The 16,234-nt window shown below is 33.5% G+C and overlaps 2 protein-coding genes across 3 annotated transcripts; both read right to left on the bottom strand.

Annotated features, from left to right (window-relative positions):
- Positions 1 to 1,965: 1,965 nt before the first annotated feature.
- On the bottom strand, positions 1,966 to 3,304 carry LOC105344530 (uncharacterized). The gene is made up of 3 exons (XM_011452314.4): positions 3,103 to 3,304; positions 2,666 to 2,877; positions 1,966 to 2,305 (listed from the first exon to the last, which is right to left on the bottom strand). The coding sequence occupies exons 1-3, from the start codon at positions 3,207 to 3,209 to the stop codon at positions 2,214 to 2,216; spliced, it is 411 nt and encodes a 136-aa protein (XP_011450616.3). The 5' UTR covers positions 3,210 to 3,304; the 3' UTR covers positions 1,966 to 2,213.
- A 5,804-nt stretch (positions 3,305 to 9,108) lies between these two features.
- Positions 9,109 to 13,497, bottom strand: LOC105344531 (kyphoscoliosis peptidase). 2 transcript variants are annotated; one of them, XM_011452316.4, is made up of 2 exons: positions 12,506 to 13,497; positions 9,109 to 9,260 (listed from the first exon to the last, which is right to left on the bottom strand). In XM_011452316.4, the coding sequence occupies exon 1, from the start codon at positions 13,360 to 13,362 to the stop codon at positions 12,685 to 12,687; it is 678 nt and encodes a 225-aa protein (XP_011450618.1). In that variant the 5' UTR covers positions 13,363 to 13,497; the 3' UTR covers positions 9,109 to 9,260; positions 12,506 to 12,684. The 2 variants fall into 2 exon arrangements, with proteins under 2 accessions (XP_011450618.1, XP_011450617.1); XM_011452315.4 differs by having other exon boundaries at positions 12,510 to 13,497.
- Positions 13,498 to 16,234: the final 2,737 nt, after the last annotated feature.

Here is a 16,234-nt window from a genome sequence, read left to right as displayed (position 1 = left end):
ACAATTGGGGGATCAAGTTTTACAATCTTTAAAAATATTCTGGGAAAGTTTTCGGTCCAAAACTCAGTACTTAGTGTGAAAGCACAGGTTATGAGATTAAAGGTAGATTTAAGTTTGATGAAACCATGATTCCCTAGAGAATAGTGGGGCCACGAAATGGGGAGGGGGGGGGGTTATAGGAATAGAGAAAAATCTTCTTACAGGTACAACAACAAAAGGGGCTTGGTATTTACCAAAAAATAACAGGTGTATAAAAATTGGCAGATTTTCATATATTTTTTTTAGCAAGATCTACTGTACTCAGTTGTCAAGATATTTTGATACTGTAATGCTAATTTGATCAGAATTAAGGCAATTGTTGTTCAGGTGAGCGATGTGGCCCCTGGGCCTCTTGTCCTGTTAGTCTTACATATCATGCAAGTATAAACTGGTATTCAATCCTTCAATGTCTATTACTACCTAGAAATAAACTCATTATGAATTATACAAAATTTAATTTCAAGACTACCGTGACATGATCTAATATTTCCTATTTTTATAACAGTCTTTGGATATGTAAGTTTTATAAATGTATGAATATTAGTATATGATGTGTTAGCCCATCGTTTAGTTCTGCTTCTAACCTAGTTCATATAAAATGACTAAGTCCGATTTGGTGTTGAACAGCGATTTACGTGTAATTTTTACAAGCAACTCTCAGTCTCTTTGCTTCTCGGTATCAAATCTCTTCTAGCATCTATTAACATGGGTTAACTTTACATACTTTCATGTTCACAAAGAGAGAACAATTCAGATTGGTTCACCGGCCATATGGTATTATCGCAAATAGTTACATTACAATTATTAACAATTAACATTCCACACTGGGCATTCATTATATATGTTTAACCTACAGCAACATTTATATACATGTAGATTAGACCCGCGGCCGATTCCTCCCCGATTCATTTGAACACCATATGGTCTGTTTGACCAACACAAACTAACTACTCATCATAATAAAATTCAGGCTCTAAACGTAATTAACTTAAAGCTGCTTGGTCCGATTTTATATCAAATTTTATGCACGCTTTTAAACGATGGCTATGCTTAGTATATGTATAATAATAGACATTGCAGTAGTTTTACCCGTCAATTATGCCAAATTTCAGTGAAGAAAAATACGTACAAAATTTGCTAACAAAACAAACGACATTAAAAGGTACCGCGTTATTTCGCCTCATGTTAAATTTCACCCCTGACGACGAGACGGGTATGGTTGTATTACGACTTTGACATCGCTCTAAATAAAGGTCGAAATGATCAGACATATTACAAATAAACATGTGTACGTTTTGTTCGCTAATATTTCCAAAGTCTGCTTTCTTTGCAATCGATGCATAGCATGCGGTTTGAATAACCCCAATCATTCGGGGGACGAAATCAAGCGGTTTCCTTTTCTAAACATTTCCGTGATGCATTTTGGTTTGTTTTTTCGTTTGCCCAAAGAGAATTTTTTTTTATTTACTTTGAATATTTTTAACTTTGAAAGGAGACTGATTCTGCTGGTGTAAATAGGAGAAAGTCCAAAACTTTCTAAGATAAATGATTTGTATGAAAAAAAATTTGATACTGTAATTACAAAAAAATCGGACCAAGCAGCTTTAATTTCAGCCTCCAAATCCTGACTTTTAAACTGATGATAATTTTAGCAAATTGTTGATAATTAGATTTAATATTCAAATTATGGTTCATCGCCTTTTCAAGTACATTGACTCATCTACACATATTTAACAATACGGCCAAGACAGCTATCTGGTTACAGATGTTTCTACGTCACAGAACTTTTTGATATTGTACCTCAAGACGGCAAAAAATCTTTGTTTTTTCAAACAGCTATATCTAATTAATGCATATATAATTAATGGATAAACTAATCCTAATAAGCCATCCTTACACATGCTGTTAATTAAATTAATACACCAACATTGTTCCAAAAAATTTATTTTATTTTATAGAAAATATCACAGCAAAAAATCAATAAATTTTTTACATGTTTTATAAATACAACAGTACAGCTAAAGTACATTATATTTAGAATACTGGCTAAAGTATAATATGCGGTATAAAGATCACTCCGTGGATCCTGGATTTCTTACGTACGGGATTTGAACACGATATAATTATCACAATACGCTGTTAATTAATGTCAGAAAACTGGATTCTCGTCCTTTTCAAGGTCGCAACTCAAAATTGATATAGACCAAATAGTACCTCACGGGAACAGATAGTTGAACATTGGATGTAGAAATACAATGTTCATTTCCTGAAAAAAAAATGATAAGAAATTGTTCAGTTCATTTCATTTTTTTTTTAAGAAATACGTTTTATCTAAAGTATCCAAATTCAATGCAGATATGGTTTATTCACGTTTAAAAATTAATTTTTGATATTAAAATATGAAAATAATCAGAGAGGAACTACCATCCAATTCTCCGAAAAAATAAAAATGATGAGAGATATATATCATTGAATCAAATTACACAATAATACCCTCAGAACAATACGAAAAAAAAAAATAGATAGTATCCACAAAATCCTCTTATTAAATAATTTCTATCTTTTCGATTTCTGAAATTCTAATATCAATAGTAGTGTGATTTTTTCTAAACGTAAAATAAATTACCCCTGTATGGCTTAGTAGAAATGCCGTCCTCTATAACCTCATAGTTGGCAAACCTCTCGGGATAGTTGCTGACGAAACAGTTGGATGGGTTCTGACTTTGGAATTGGACATCGAGCTCCGTCGATGGATTGGGTAGGTTCCACTGAATTCGCCCTTTAATGCAGTCTGCAGGTACGAACAAGGTTTCTCCATTGTTGACCTCGACTTCAGCCCTTCATATACGAGAGAAATATCAGTAAATTAGATAAACGATTAGGTTTTTTAAAAAATAAAATCAGAAAATTTTACAAATTTCGGATATATCAAACAAAATTATTTTTTTTCATAATTTATTTTCTTGTTTAATAAGGGCATAGAGGTATTAAATATTACAATACACATCTAAACATAAATGTTCTTGCGTTACATTCACGAAAAAAATAATTCAAATATTTTACCTGATGGTTCTGATATCGTTGCAAAACAAAGTTGCAACATTTCTTCGGGCCTCTGCAACAAAAACAACCACCGTTAAGAGAAGTAATGCCTGGAGTTTGTTGGCCATTTTGTCGTTCTTTACTGTTCCGATCGTTAGTGTCGCAATGTGTGAAGCTTTGCCATATATATATACACCACTGAATCATTGAGTACCTACGTTTTCGCCTAAAGTGATGTAAACTTATTGCGAAGACGAGGATCTGGGTCAAAAGAGGTACCCCACAGGGTTCTGTCGTATAGACTGCCCATTATCATCATTGAATTCTTTTGATTCCAATGAAATTTTTTTCTTGAATTCATATTTAATTCAGATTTGATGGTATAAAAAAATAATTGTAAGTGACTAACTCTTAATTATTAAATCACATTTGAACACACATAATTTTAAGATAACCCCCTTTGTTGAAAGAAACAAATTATTCGTTGCTTGGTGTTTTATCGGTGTGATCTTTTTGTAAAGTATAGGAAGGAAAACAATAAGGAGGTTTTCCCGTCCTTGTATCAAGTGATGCGTGATGCACTTTGATGTGACCTACTTGATGTTTAAGAGAGTGACGCACTAGTTTCCGAAGATGTCCGAAGATGACCGATCGAGCCATATAAGGAAATCTTCATTTGACCGTTATACTATCCCCAAAGGATATTTTTTTTTTAAAGAAGGGGGTTCATAGCGTCCAGAAACTGTATATTTCCGGTCTTATGCTAGACAGGATTGTTTGATAAATTCTAGACGGATGACTCAAAACCAATTATTAATTATGTATCAATAACTATTATAAGGTATTTTTTTTCAATAAAATTCTCTCTTTCTTCTAGTTCTTCTTCAAGCAAAACCATTTTATCGTTATATCGTGTTAGTACCTAATTAATTCAACTGCTATACGATTGTTTACTCCCAAATATAGATAAAAATATAGCAATTTAATAGATAAACAGAAAAGTTCTGAGGAAAGAGCCCCCCCCCCCCCCCCCCCGCACCATTAAAAAGAAAGAGGATCATACGTAAAGTGATTAATTGTGATCATTTTTGCTGTTGTTGTTGTCATAGTACTGAGATTAAACCTTAAAACGGCATATACATTGATACTCTGTGATAACGATAGAGAGAGGAAGGGGATACATGATGAATCAAGATTTCTGTGGGGTTTTTAATACCACAAGTCCTTCAACTCTTTTCAAAAGCTTGTCGACCACAAACTCTTTATCGTCATCCTTCAGTCATATTTATTTTATTTAAGGCGTATACTTAATTATATGGAGAGAGAGAGAGAGAGAGAGAGAGAGAGAGAGAGAGAGAGAGAGAGAGAGAGAGAGAGAGAGAGAGAAGAGAGAGAGAGAGAGAGAGAGAGAGAGAGAGAGAGAGAGAGAGAGAGAGAGAGATTGGTTTGCATTATATTTCATTGCAATTTGATAAAATGTCATCGAGATCAAACGCTTTGATATTCCAATCCCAGCAAAACATAAAAAAATTTTTCTCTCAACACATACCAAATACATGGATAATATAAAGACGCGACAAGTCACAGTCATAGAAAATCAGAAAATGAAAGCACAAAACATAGGTACTTAAAAATATAGTAACAATGAAACATCGTGTTTAAAAGCTTCGTGAATTGTCACTTAGTGTTCTTTTGTATGACACAGATATAAGATAAACGAAATATTGGATTTATCTTGAATTGTAATATAGAGCACTCTGCTTGTGGTATTTGATGTGGTAAAATCATTTGTTTGACGACAGTTGTTAAAGTGTGCATAATATATAGCCTAGTGTGTTCTATACACATTTTTAGTTATGAAATTAAACGTTATTTTGATTTATGCATTCAAAACTGCTATAAACAAAACTCTGTCAAAGAATTCTCTCTCTCTCTCTCTCCTTTTTTTGAGAGAGGTTGAGAGGTTGATGAGGAGGGAGGAATGGGGAGAATAAGACACCTACTATTGGACGTGACTCGGTGGTCTTCCCTGGGACATAAATAAAAGATTAAAATTGCATGGTTCCCTACATTTTAAACTGGCTTTTTATTCATGTTTTACTTTAGTTAGTCGCTCCGACTAAACGCAGTCGAATTTTTTGATATATATTTACATGTACATGAAATGAGTATTTTCCTCTCTATTTCTTAAGAAATCCGGTTTTGATTCATAGCTGTATAAAAACTGACAGAGCTCCATTTCTAATCAGATTATCGATCGGTTGAAACCTTTAACAACCTAAATAATCATTATGATGTCATACTCAAATTGCTACATGTACCTTCATATCCCGCATGAATCACCAATGAAAAATTTTATTGTTTAAATAATTTACATTCCAAAAGTTCTGATGGTTCGATCATATTTTCATATTAATTCTATTTATTATCTATTTATTGATTTTTTTTCTGGCAATTCCCTCTTAATTACTTTTACATGCTGATATAGATATCAAACGATCTCAAATTTACTTTTTTTGCGACCAAACTCTGAAATATTTGGTCTTATTTCTTAGGAAATGTTCGTAATTGAAATACTTCAATGAGAAACATTTATTCTTTTTTTATATATATTTTAAAGAAATTCAATAAAAAAACCACATTTTATAGAATCTGCATAACTGAGAAAGACTCAATATCATAAATTTGAAATATTAAAAAAAAAAAACACGCTCACACTCAAATTTCTTTATTCGAAAGTGAACACAATTAAACTAAAACAGATGATCGTTGAACAGATAATGGCTAAATCAAATGTGACTACGTTTCATAATTGGGGTAGCATTTCCTTTCTTCTTTTATCTGTGGAGGCAAAAACAGATTCCTTTAGCTGACACGGCTAATTTCGTTCATTATTATCAAGAAAAAAAACCCTGAAGCATAACAACACATACCTTCTCTCCCGACATAGTTTGTCTTCCTTGTAGCTTTCCCAAAAGGCAGGTGCAAAAACAATTAACTCTGCACGAAAAAATCATTTCCGAGCTAAGCATCCCGTAAGCTTTAAAAATCAACATCATTAACAGGTACTTAACTTTCAAATTTCTGTTTTCAATCAAATTATCGGTCCATCGCTAACAAGCATAACTCTGCGAGCCGTGTATAATTTGAAGCAGCATGAAATAGTTCTAAGATTGTGGTGATTGATTCATACAGATATATGTCAAGCTTTCACTTATCTTTTTTTTTTATTGAATATTTGATAAGCCAAGATTCAGTTTTACAGATGATATATGTACCGTTTTCTTTTAAAAATTGTAAATCGCGTGTCACCTTCAGCCAGCGCATGTGTGTTTGCATACGTTGCATTCGGTCCAACTTCTGGCGAAATTTTTAATTATCGTAGTTTGACAAGAATACAATTTCTCAATAAGCTGAAGAATTTTTTTCTAAACTCCTCATCTACATATCTATAATCTTTTCATTCACCGCCGTGTCATTCAGGTGAAAAAAAAAGAGTTTGAACTATCAAACGCTTTACTGATATGTGTCGGCTGATACGACCAGCAAGACCGTACAGATGCAGAAATCTGGAATAAATTTAAAAAGTCAATTTGCATTAGTTTAAACGCTCACTGCGCGTGTGCGGTATTTTGTCGCTTTTTTCTTCAACGATAGCATGATATTTGAAGTATTTCATCAACGTACTACAATAAACGATGTTTTTTTAATTCTATGTACATTCACATGTAAGTAAAAATGCATAACGGGTCACTTTGGCAGGTGTAAAATGTTGCCATTTTTATTGATAAATTACTATACTCTGTCCCGAGTTTTTGCTTCCACCACTTTTTGCATGATATTTCAATAATAGTAAATACCTTTGTGCTCAAACTACGTTCATCCATTAATATAAAAAATGTCCAGATTATCTGTTTTGAAACGCCCCCTCTACCCTTCAGGTTTCAATTCACATCCCGAAATTGAAAGTCTACGGAGATTTTGCATTGCAACAGCCATTAATAAGCCCGGATGATAACGTTAAAAAATTGCGCGATGTATTCCGAGTGTATTCCGAATGGAGAAAAGATGTAAACATTCCCCATTATAAATCTCCGTAAGGAATCTGTTTTCGTTCCTGTGAATTTTTCTGAGTGGAAAGGGATAATTGTTCAGTGAAGATATCTTGGATAAATTCCCTTTTAACGATTTCAACTGTATTTCTTTCACAGGTACATATGTAATTTTATTAAAAATCATCAAAAAGCGATGGAAGCAATAACTTGGGACAGACTATAGTATTGCATTTAATTCCAGCGGCAGCCACAACAAATCTTGCGATTTTGATATGTTTAAAAATAGTATAGTATGATGTATAGTATACAATAGCTTAATTTTGGCGACTTCAATTTTGACGGGTTTTAAATCAGTCAAAATTATTGGAGCTAACCAAGTTAACTCAGTAAATGGTTGTAAGGTGGTATAGTAAATGTAATGGTATAAATGGTTGACTGCAATTCCACTTTGATACAGTAACTACAGTAAAATGTTAAATAAGAATTATGGGACACGTAAATATACATTCTCTCTCAAACTTTAAAAAAATGTCAACATTTTCTTTTAAAAATTCTACAAAAATTAGCTCAGTTTTTTTTTCATTTATTACTAGTTTTTCAGTCAGCAAATTGTTGTATCATTTAAAAAGACGCTACGTGTACAAGAGACCTCAACATTTATATAGCAAAAGATGTAAAATCTGGTAAATGCTTGAGTAGTCAGTGATTTAAACACGTAATCCAAAAATAAAAGCAAGTGCACGCGCTCTTGCCGTTGCTGTCAGCATGGTTTTGGTTCATTTTTTTTTAAACAGAAAAAGGAGAAAAAGCTAGACACCGGCAGTGGTTCTAACAAGTATAGAATCGAATTTAGATTTTGCCGAAATGTAAAACACGAAATTCCACTCCCCGTTACAACGTTTCGAAACTATTCAGTTATGTAACAGAGTTATGAGTGAATTACGATATCTGCACCGTACTTGATAGTTTTTGTTCTCTCTCCTCTCACTCTCATCGCAGACCTATCTGTCTATAATTAAATGAGTGAAATAAATTTATGGCTTCCCTTTCGACATCTGGTTGGTTTTTACACGCTTGTCCGAAATGCTGCATTAATCAGAAAACTATCCGAGCTAGGCAGCAATTGCAACAATATATTATTCCAAAGGCATTTAATTTTACGATGAATATATATCCTTCAAAAACATACGATTCGTATCAGATTTTGGTTTCTTATAATAAAGATGATAAATGTTTGTAAAAAAAAGTAAAAAAAGAATGTATAAAATTCTTCTTCCTTATTAATATTAGATTAATTCTTAACTTTTCAAATAATGGTCTTCTTAATTTCACCGACTAATATCAACAATTTGAAAACAAAATATCCACTAAACTTCGCATGTAAAAAATAGATGGAGGGAATTAAGTTTTTAAAAAAAATGCATATATGAAATGCCTACTTTTTTATAGTATATTAAATGACCACAATATGCAATATTAGACGGTTATGAATCATATATTATAAAAAAAAAAATAAAAGTTTTTGATTACCAAGCTAAATACGAGACGAGAGCGTAATGAACAAGGATTGTTTGCCGAATCAATATAAATGAGTAAATATTCCGTTGTGTGGGAGAAGTCTACATTCCTAAATACTCGTCTACGCCTGTATGCTTCCCTCTGTTTCTTAGACACAAAACCCCATTGGCATGACACGTGTATCTTTGTTAATTAACCTGCTCTCAATCCCATTGCCAAGTCTGGGCGGAATGACATGCTGGGTTTCATGTTATAGTTTGGGACCATCTAGAGTTCCAGCTAGCCACTTAGCTTTATGATGATAAGTATTTTCCACCGATTTTCTTAAAAATGGACGGTTTTTTTTTCCAATTCGTTTGCAAAGATTTTGCCAACTGAAGGTTTGGATTTATTTTTGCTTTGATTATTGCATCAAAGCGGTCAAACTCAAGGAGAAAAAACTATGAAAAAGATATAACTATGTTGATATCTTTATTAAAGCTAATTTATATGTACATATAAATAATTCTCTGGAAAAGCGATAGCGGATGAAATTCTGTATGTGCCAGCGATCGGCAGCTATTCAGCCTCTAGGGTACGCACAGCGTTCATTGCAGCCGCAGCATTCTGAAAAAAAAAATGTTCATTTGAATTTTAAATCTGAATAAATCAATTCAAATTAAACTATACTAAAAACTATAATCTATACTACTATATTAAAATAATAGACTCGAATTTTTAGTCTTTAATACCGAGAAATCGGAAGAATACTGTCTTTTGTTTTATATATTTTAAACATCTTTGGTACTTGAAGATTACCAATTTGTTTTTATTTTTTCTCAGTTAAGCTTCGCTCATTAATAATCAACGAAAATTCCTCAAAAAATCCCGGAAATCACCTGGATTTTTTGGATTTTACAATCTTGCACTTGCGCAATACATTCACACTAACGGGATCTTTAGTTTATATTTGTTTCCACAATATCACATCTGCCTGAATAAACTCAGAAATGATAATACAAATACGGGTAAATTTTCATTGGACTTTTGCTATATATTTTGTTCATATAAATTAATGATTTCTTATGAGAGAAAGTATAAAATAACAAATATACATTTCAACTAAGCATTTACTTTCATCTTCGTGATGACAAAAAATATTTGATTACATGCAAAAATGTTACATTATATTTGTTAGGAGAGTGAAGATAGAATATGTTTTATCGTTAAAATGAATAATGTTCTACAGACCCAGTTTTACAAAGAATATACATGTACGTTGGTGAAAAGGTGTTGAGTTCTTCCATTCTATGGATTAAAATTTTTAGTTGAAAGGTATTTGCAGTCTCAAAAAGGTTTGTTGTGATGTATTTGACTGTTATTTTCAAGGCAACATCATTCATTAACTTTCTCCAAAATCGTTCCAGAGCGATTCTGCAATTTTCTGCTACTTTACGGGTATAAGTAAGGGAGGGGCTTTTCCCGAGACACAGTTAGGTTATTCAAACTAAGGAAAGTGTAGTGAAATTAATAGCATTATTGTAGGCTTATAGCTTTGTTATGTAAATGTCAACAATAAGGTGTATCGATGTACCTATTTCTAAATGTCCGATATGCAATGTCAACCCGTGCACGCACGGGTCAAAGTCTAGTAATAATTAAAAAAAAGATACTAGTATAGAAGAAGATTTCAGTAAAAATTTATCAATTTCCCAAGAGGAAATGTAGTTTTGATGTGTAGAAGTAATAATAATTCGCCTTTGTTTGTTTGTTCGGTTTTTTTTTGTAAAAGTCTATTCCCAGCCACCGGCTTATTTTGGACAAGAATATCTTAATTCTTTTGCTTTGAACTTAACCATCAATAGGCAGATTGTAAAGGAAACAGTCTGACTCATGCGCATTGTGGAAATATTTACAGGGATTTCGATTCATCAATATTTACTTTTTTTCAATGAAAACATAGCTCTCGACTTTGTATGTACAATGATATTAATATCATGAGAAAACGTTTAGGGAGGAGTAAAGTTTTTATAATGGAACTGTTTGAGCCACGTTCTTAATTTGTAAAATTTAAATATAAAACCTTCATTTTTAATAAAGTTCCATTTAACCATCTACTGCTTTGTAAAAAAAAAAATAATAATCATGATATTAAAGTTTACGATAAATGTTGCGAATTATCATATTTGTAACTGAACTAAAAAAAAGATTCTAGTAACAGATATACATATAGGTGATGCAGAAACAAACAACATTCCGCTGTCGTCACTTGCATGCTTCTTGCTTGACGTAAAATGTTGGCATGTTCAAAGAGAAAGTGAAAACGACAGTTACGACTTTCATAAAACTTCTAAACTTCCTAACGCAAAATTTGTGAAGTTTGAAATGAAGTAAAAAGAAAAACCAGCGTCCTTATCTCACGAGAAACACTTCGAGAACAAGAATAGTGATTGATTACAGGGTCTGGATGCAAGGCATAAAAGTTCAAGGTAGAAGAGCTGCTTAGTTTGTTGTTGTTCTGCCAGCACATTACGAGATTTTTACTCACTCCGCTTTTCTGCGACTCGGGAAATAAATATCGGAGTAAGCATCACGGAAACGAAGCTTTAGTCTATGGGTACATATACATTTCCTTGCCTTCGTCACTATTTGTTCGTTTATGTTGCGATATAATTTGTTTTGACAACTTTGTTGCTTACCAACGAAAACAGGTTTCCTGGCAAACCAACAGTCGTTGGATATTGATAAAAATCGCAGTACGTCACACGACTCGCATTTTCTGGATAGAGATCTATCAGTCACATGATATCAAAAGCGCCAGAAGCAAATCTGGTCAACTTATTTTCTTCAAATATATATCTAACTTAACGTTTCCGCAATTACATATTTTTGCTTGGCTTAAAAACAAGATACATACATAAGGAAAAAAAACACCTCTCACTCCATCCCGCTAATGACCAGTTTGATGTGTTTGTACATTGCTAAAAGTAACAGGTTTGATAAGATAAGGGTATATTTTTTCTGAGCTATTTTCCCGTACTATAAAGAAGTAGTCTTGCGGTGATCAGCATATGAAAGTATTTCATATTTATCTCGATCTGACGTCGATGAAGCCAGTTGCTTTTTCCCCCCTGTATAGATCTGGTTTGCTGATTATAAAACAGATGAATGACCACTTGCAGCGCTGTTCAATTTTCAGATACATCTGAAAGCTATATTTACACGTGATAAAAAGATATCAGAATTAGTGAAAAGTAGAGCCGGGCTTCCAGAAATCACGGAACTTATCCTTTTTATTTTGATTTCAAACAGAATGCCATCGATATTATAACGGTGTGCTTTCGTGGCTGCTAAGATTGTTAAAAGGGTTAAACGCAGAAATATTCTATCTAACTGTTTTATCATTGTTTAATGTGAATAAAATTAGAACTATCGTAAACGATCCTTTCCTCGATTTCTATTATCTACAGAATCATGAAACTATGTTTCCTTTGAAGACAAACCACACACGCAAGCGCTGAAAATTTAATGTTTTACATCATTAAAACAAACCCTTTTTAAAGGTTTACTAGTATTTGGAAACAATTTGAAGAATGTGACGCTCAATTGCAATGGTATGACATTTTGTAGTTTAAGTAGATTATAATTGTTTTATTTTCTTTCCAAGAACGAATACTACTTTCCAAATGAATTTTTAATAATGTACGAAATTATGAAAAGTATATTGAAAACATGCGTCTGTTGATCAAACATGGTTTTTAATACTGCTTTCTGTTACAAGATTTTTTTTTCAAAAATTACTTGAGAGAGAGAGAGAGAGAGAGAGAGAGAGAGAGAGAGAGAGAGAGAGAGAAATAGAGAGAGAGACTTACTTACTTCACACTAAACTTCTTTCGTCAAAGACCTGCAGATTCCTTATAGTTTTTCAAATCACAGCAGTCCAAAAATATAAAACATATCTATATCCCAACTATAGCCATATATATAAGCAAGCTAAGTTTTTACAGAAAAATGTAATATACAAAGTATAACTATGGAACTGTACAACAGTCTATTTGATGTGGTATTCTAGCATAGTAGAATATTTGCTTTCATCCTCTCCGAAGTTTGCGTTTAACGTAACTTTTTTGTCCTTTCCGCGATACTGATTAAGATTACACGTGCCTTCGAAAACGGGACCGCCTTTGTTCTCCAGGTGGGTCCATTCGTCATCAACGACCACCGCCACCTGTTTAGCGTGGGGTATCAGGACCCGCCATTTGACGTGGGTCAGTTTAGTAGACTCGCAGAGGTTCAACGGCTCATACAGGTAGCAGCCATCCTTCCATTGCACATATTGTTTCGGAAAGGGAAAACATGGGTTTAATGTTTTGGTGCAGTGAATTAGGTAGTTGTAAACGTTCGGCAATGACTTGCTTGGGTCTGACAACGGGAGGGCGTAAATCTGAAGCTTGTACCAACCCGGTGAGGGAAAGTGGAGGAGGAGCTGAACGACTCCATCCTTGATCTGAGTGAAAACAAATTCCGAGTAGTCCTTTTCATCCTTGCAAGACTGAAGTTGGTGAGTAACCTTGATAGGTCCTCGGTGTTTCATCTTAATTTCGTAATGATTGTCTCTAGCCGTAATAACGGGGTCGGTATGTGACTGAACGCTTAGTCCCAGCTCGTTAAACCGTTCTTGGGGACCAAGGTAGCCCTCTGGCATCTCTGGCTGAGGATCACAGCTCATCCTGATTCGCAGACCAATTTGTTGTAAGAAAATAATTTAGCAAGAAAGAGGAGCACACAGAGAAATGCGGAAGCGAATTCTGATGGAAATCTGCTTAGCGTTGTCGCGTTAAATACTATGGCAACTGCCTACGATGTTGGAAGTATTATTCACCAATGAAAATTCTTCGCTATTCTGGTGTTGCAGTTTCTGGAGATACTATAAATATAAATAAAGTATGATTCCCAGCATCAAGCATTTGATGAGAAGAATAATAATCAAATTCAATCAAAGTGCATTCTTTGCTTGTATCATAAGGTTCACTGTCGAATATGTTGGTTTTTTTCTGATGTGGCTGCAATTGCAATCAAAATATCCCGAATTTCTTTGAAGAGAGAAAGGCACAGATGGAACACTAATCTGTTCAATTAAAATAAGACGTCTTTGTTGAACGATTTGTAATCTTAGAACATGGAATGGTTAATTCAGAGGGTTATTTACTTTTTTTTCTTCTCTTTTTTAACACACAGTGATGATTCTTGTTCTTACAGAAGAAAGGTATTTTATGCCTATGTGCACAGCTTCAGATTGCTGAACAATTACCATTCATACCAATCTGTTGCATGCCGTTTCCACCAGGAAAAAAAAACCTGCGAATGATTGTGGCAAGACATTCTTTAAAATCCACACATATTTTCAAGCAAAGAAACAAACAAAAAATAGACCCCGCAAACACAAATCTGTGTAGTATTCCAATGAGTTTAATAAGTTGTAGAAAGTTGCATGTTCGGTCCGTATGATATTTAGCAATTCATAAGAGATGAAAACCAGAGACGATGTAGAAAATATCCAAAAAGGTACTTTAGTGTGATTTATTCATTCAGTTACTCAAAACAAAATGCAATGCATGTATGATTTGTAAAAAAAAAAATACAGTAAAAATGCATTTTTGTTTCTTCTCAAAATGATCAGCTTTTAAATGGGTTATTTAATAACTCTGCACATAAAACAGATAGCATCAAAAATGTGTGTTTCTTCTGACTTCTTGCACAGCAAATCTTATTAGTGTGTCAAGTCATGTCAAATCTGCACCTTTGGATATTAAAAAAGTATATATCATTCAAAATTGTATTAAATAACAAAAGCCGTATAACTGTAACTCGTTAAAACAAAGTCTTTGTTTTGGGCATCGTCTTGACACTTTGAAATTTTCTGGTGTGCAAGAGAAACAAGCGCTGAATTCCCTAGGACTGATGCAAATGCGTACAGGAACCATGTACTAGTGCTTCAAACTGTCAAAATGGTATCGATCAATCATTTGAAAAACTTCTCAATTAAAACATGATCTTTTAAAGGCCTTTGACATATATTTGGTCCCTGTAGTGATAAATAGTAATGCCCCCTTAGTAAATGGGAATTCAGTCCATCACAGGTAAACTTCCAGACCAAGTCATCGTCGAAGACCCGCGGCCAGTCTGGCTTACCTTTACTGAAGGTCAAAAAGCTTATGTAAGACTGGTCGTATGTTTCTGACGATTTGTAGGTGAATTATTGCACAATGGATAAGTTACATTGTCATAGGACTCACCACCAAGTAGCCACATGGGATTTGACCTTAGTTTGTCGTCCTTACCGTTACTGCCTTAATATATATAGGACCAATGAAACACACGGTCGTTATTAGCATTTCATTCAACTGAGCAGTTTCATGTATATTACATGTACATTATCAATTTTTAAAGAATTTATTATCTTTAAATAAGTTAACATTGTTTTATTTATTAAATTGCGTGATGAACAAGCGCTATATTTGATGTTAATTATGAACAACTTTTTTTTTAAGAAAACCTCTTTTGATAATTCTTTACAAAAATATTGCTGCCTTTTGAGGACCGTTGATTTGATATCTCAACTTTGGTTCATGTACTATCCTGTTAGCAGTACTAGTGTACTAGTATTAATGCTAAAGTACATTTTGACCCCTTGAAATAGAAAAGTACGGGAATCTCCTTAAGCCCTGAAACACACAGTGTAAGCGTAAGACAATACACTAATTAATTATGTCAATCAGCGCTTGCACTTTTGTAAACACACAGAAAGTAAGAGAGGAGATGAGAGAGTGATTAATCATCCTGTTATATGCACATCTTGTGGTATTTTATCACAAAATACTTACTTGGTGCATCAAAACATTTCTCTCCAGCGAGGATCTGACAATTCTTGTACCTCAGCTTATCCTCTGAAAATCTCGACGTGTAACTGTCAGTTATGGGTGGTGTGTACTGGAGCAGCCGTCATTTTGGGCATCCGAATCCTGATGGATTCACTAGCTAGCCCTTTTATCATTGTCATCTACGTTCCAGAAAATCAACGAAACAAAAATACCAACAAATAAAACCGTACCATCTATTAGGAGCATGGATCTTGTATCTGCTCTCAAACATAATGTGTATTGTTGTGTATTGCATAATGTGTAAATATGCAAGATACGAGCACAAAATTTAGGGAAAGAAACAATCGAACAAAAATGTACGGATTTCTTTTCTCATGGATGCGTTATATTTCTGACATCAACATATCGTTTTAGCTGATCACATTGGTTTCTCACACATTTTTCGTAATTTGAAGACTGTCCACTAAACTTCAGACAAAACTGACGATAAAACTTTTCAACTTTTTTGGTCGTTGTTGGTTTTAATTATATCTCTATGAATTGAAAGAAAAGTGGTAATTCTGGTCTATACAAAGAGTGAGAGAAAGGATATAGTACGTACATACGCGAAATAAAGGTTTATTGGCATCAAGCAATAGGAATTCTAATGAGACTGATGGTATTTACATAAATCATATTGTCAGCTTAAATTGTTTTTCATGACGAAAAAACTATCTAAAA

Source organism: Magallana gigas, chromosome 8 (genome assembly GCF_963853765.1).
Source record: "Magallana gigas chromosome 8, xbMagGiga1.1, whole genome shotgun sequence".
Taxonomy (NCBI): Eukaryota; Metazoa; Mollusca; class Bivalvia; order Ostreida; family Ostreidae; genus Magallana; species Magallana gigas.
The sequence above is the reverse complement of the archived record's forward strand: the minus strand, read 5'-3'. Positions and strand labels throughout refer to the sequence as shown.

Coding starts and splice junctions, on each gene's coding strand:
- LOC105344530 (XM_011452314.4), bottom strand. CDS start 3,209: ATGGCCAACAAACTCCAGGCATTACTTCTCTTAACGGTGGTTGTTTTT. Junction 2,878..3,102: donor AACGATATCAGAACCATCAG/GTAAAATATTTG, acceptor TCGTATATGAAG/GGCTGAAGTCGAGGTCAACA. Junction 2,306..2,665: donor TTCTACTAAGCCATACAGGG/GTAATTTATTTT, acceptor TTTTTTTTTCAG/GAAATGAACATTGTATTTCT.
- LOC105344531 (XM_011452316.4), bottom strand. CDS start 13,362: ATGAGCTGTGATCCTCAGCCAGAGATGCCAGAGGGCTACCTTGGTCCC.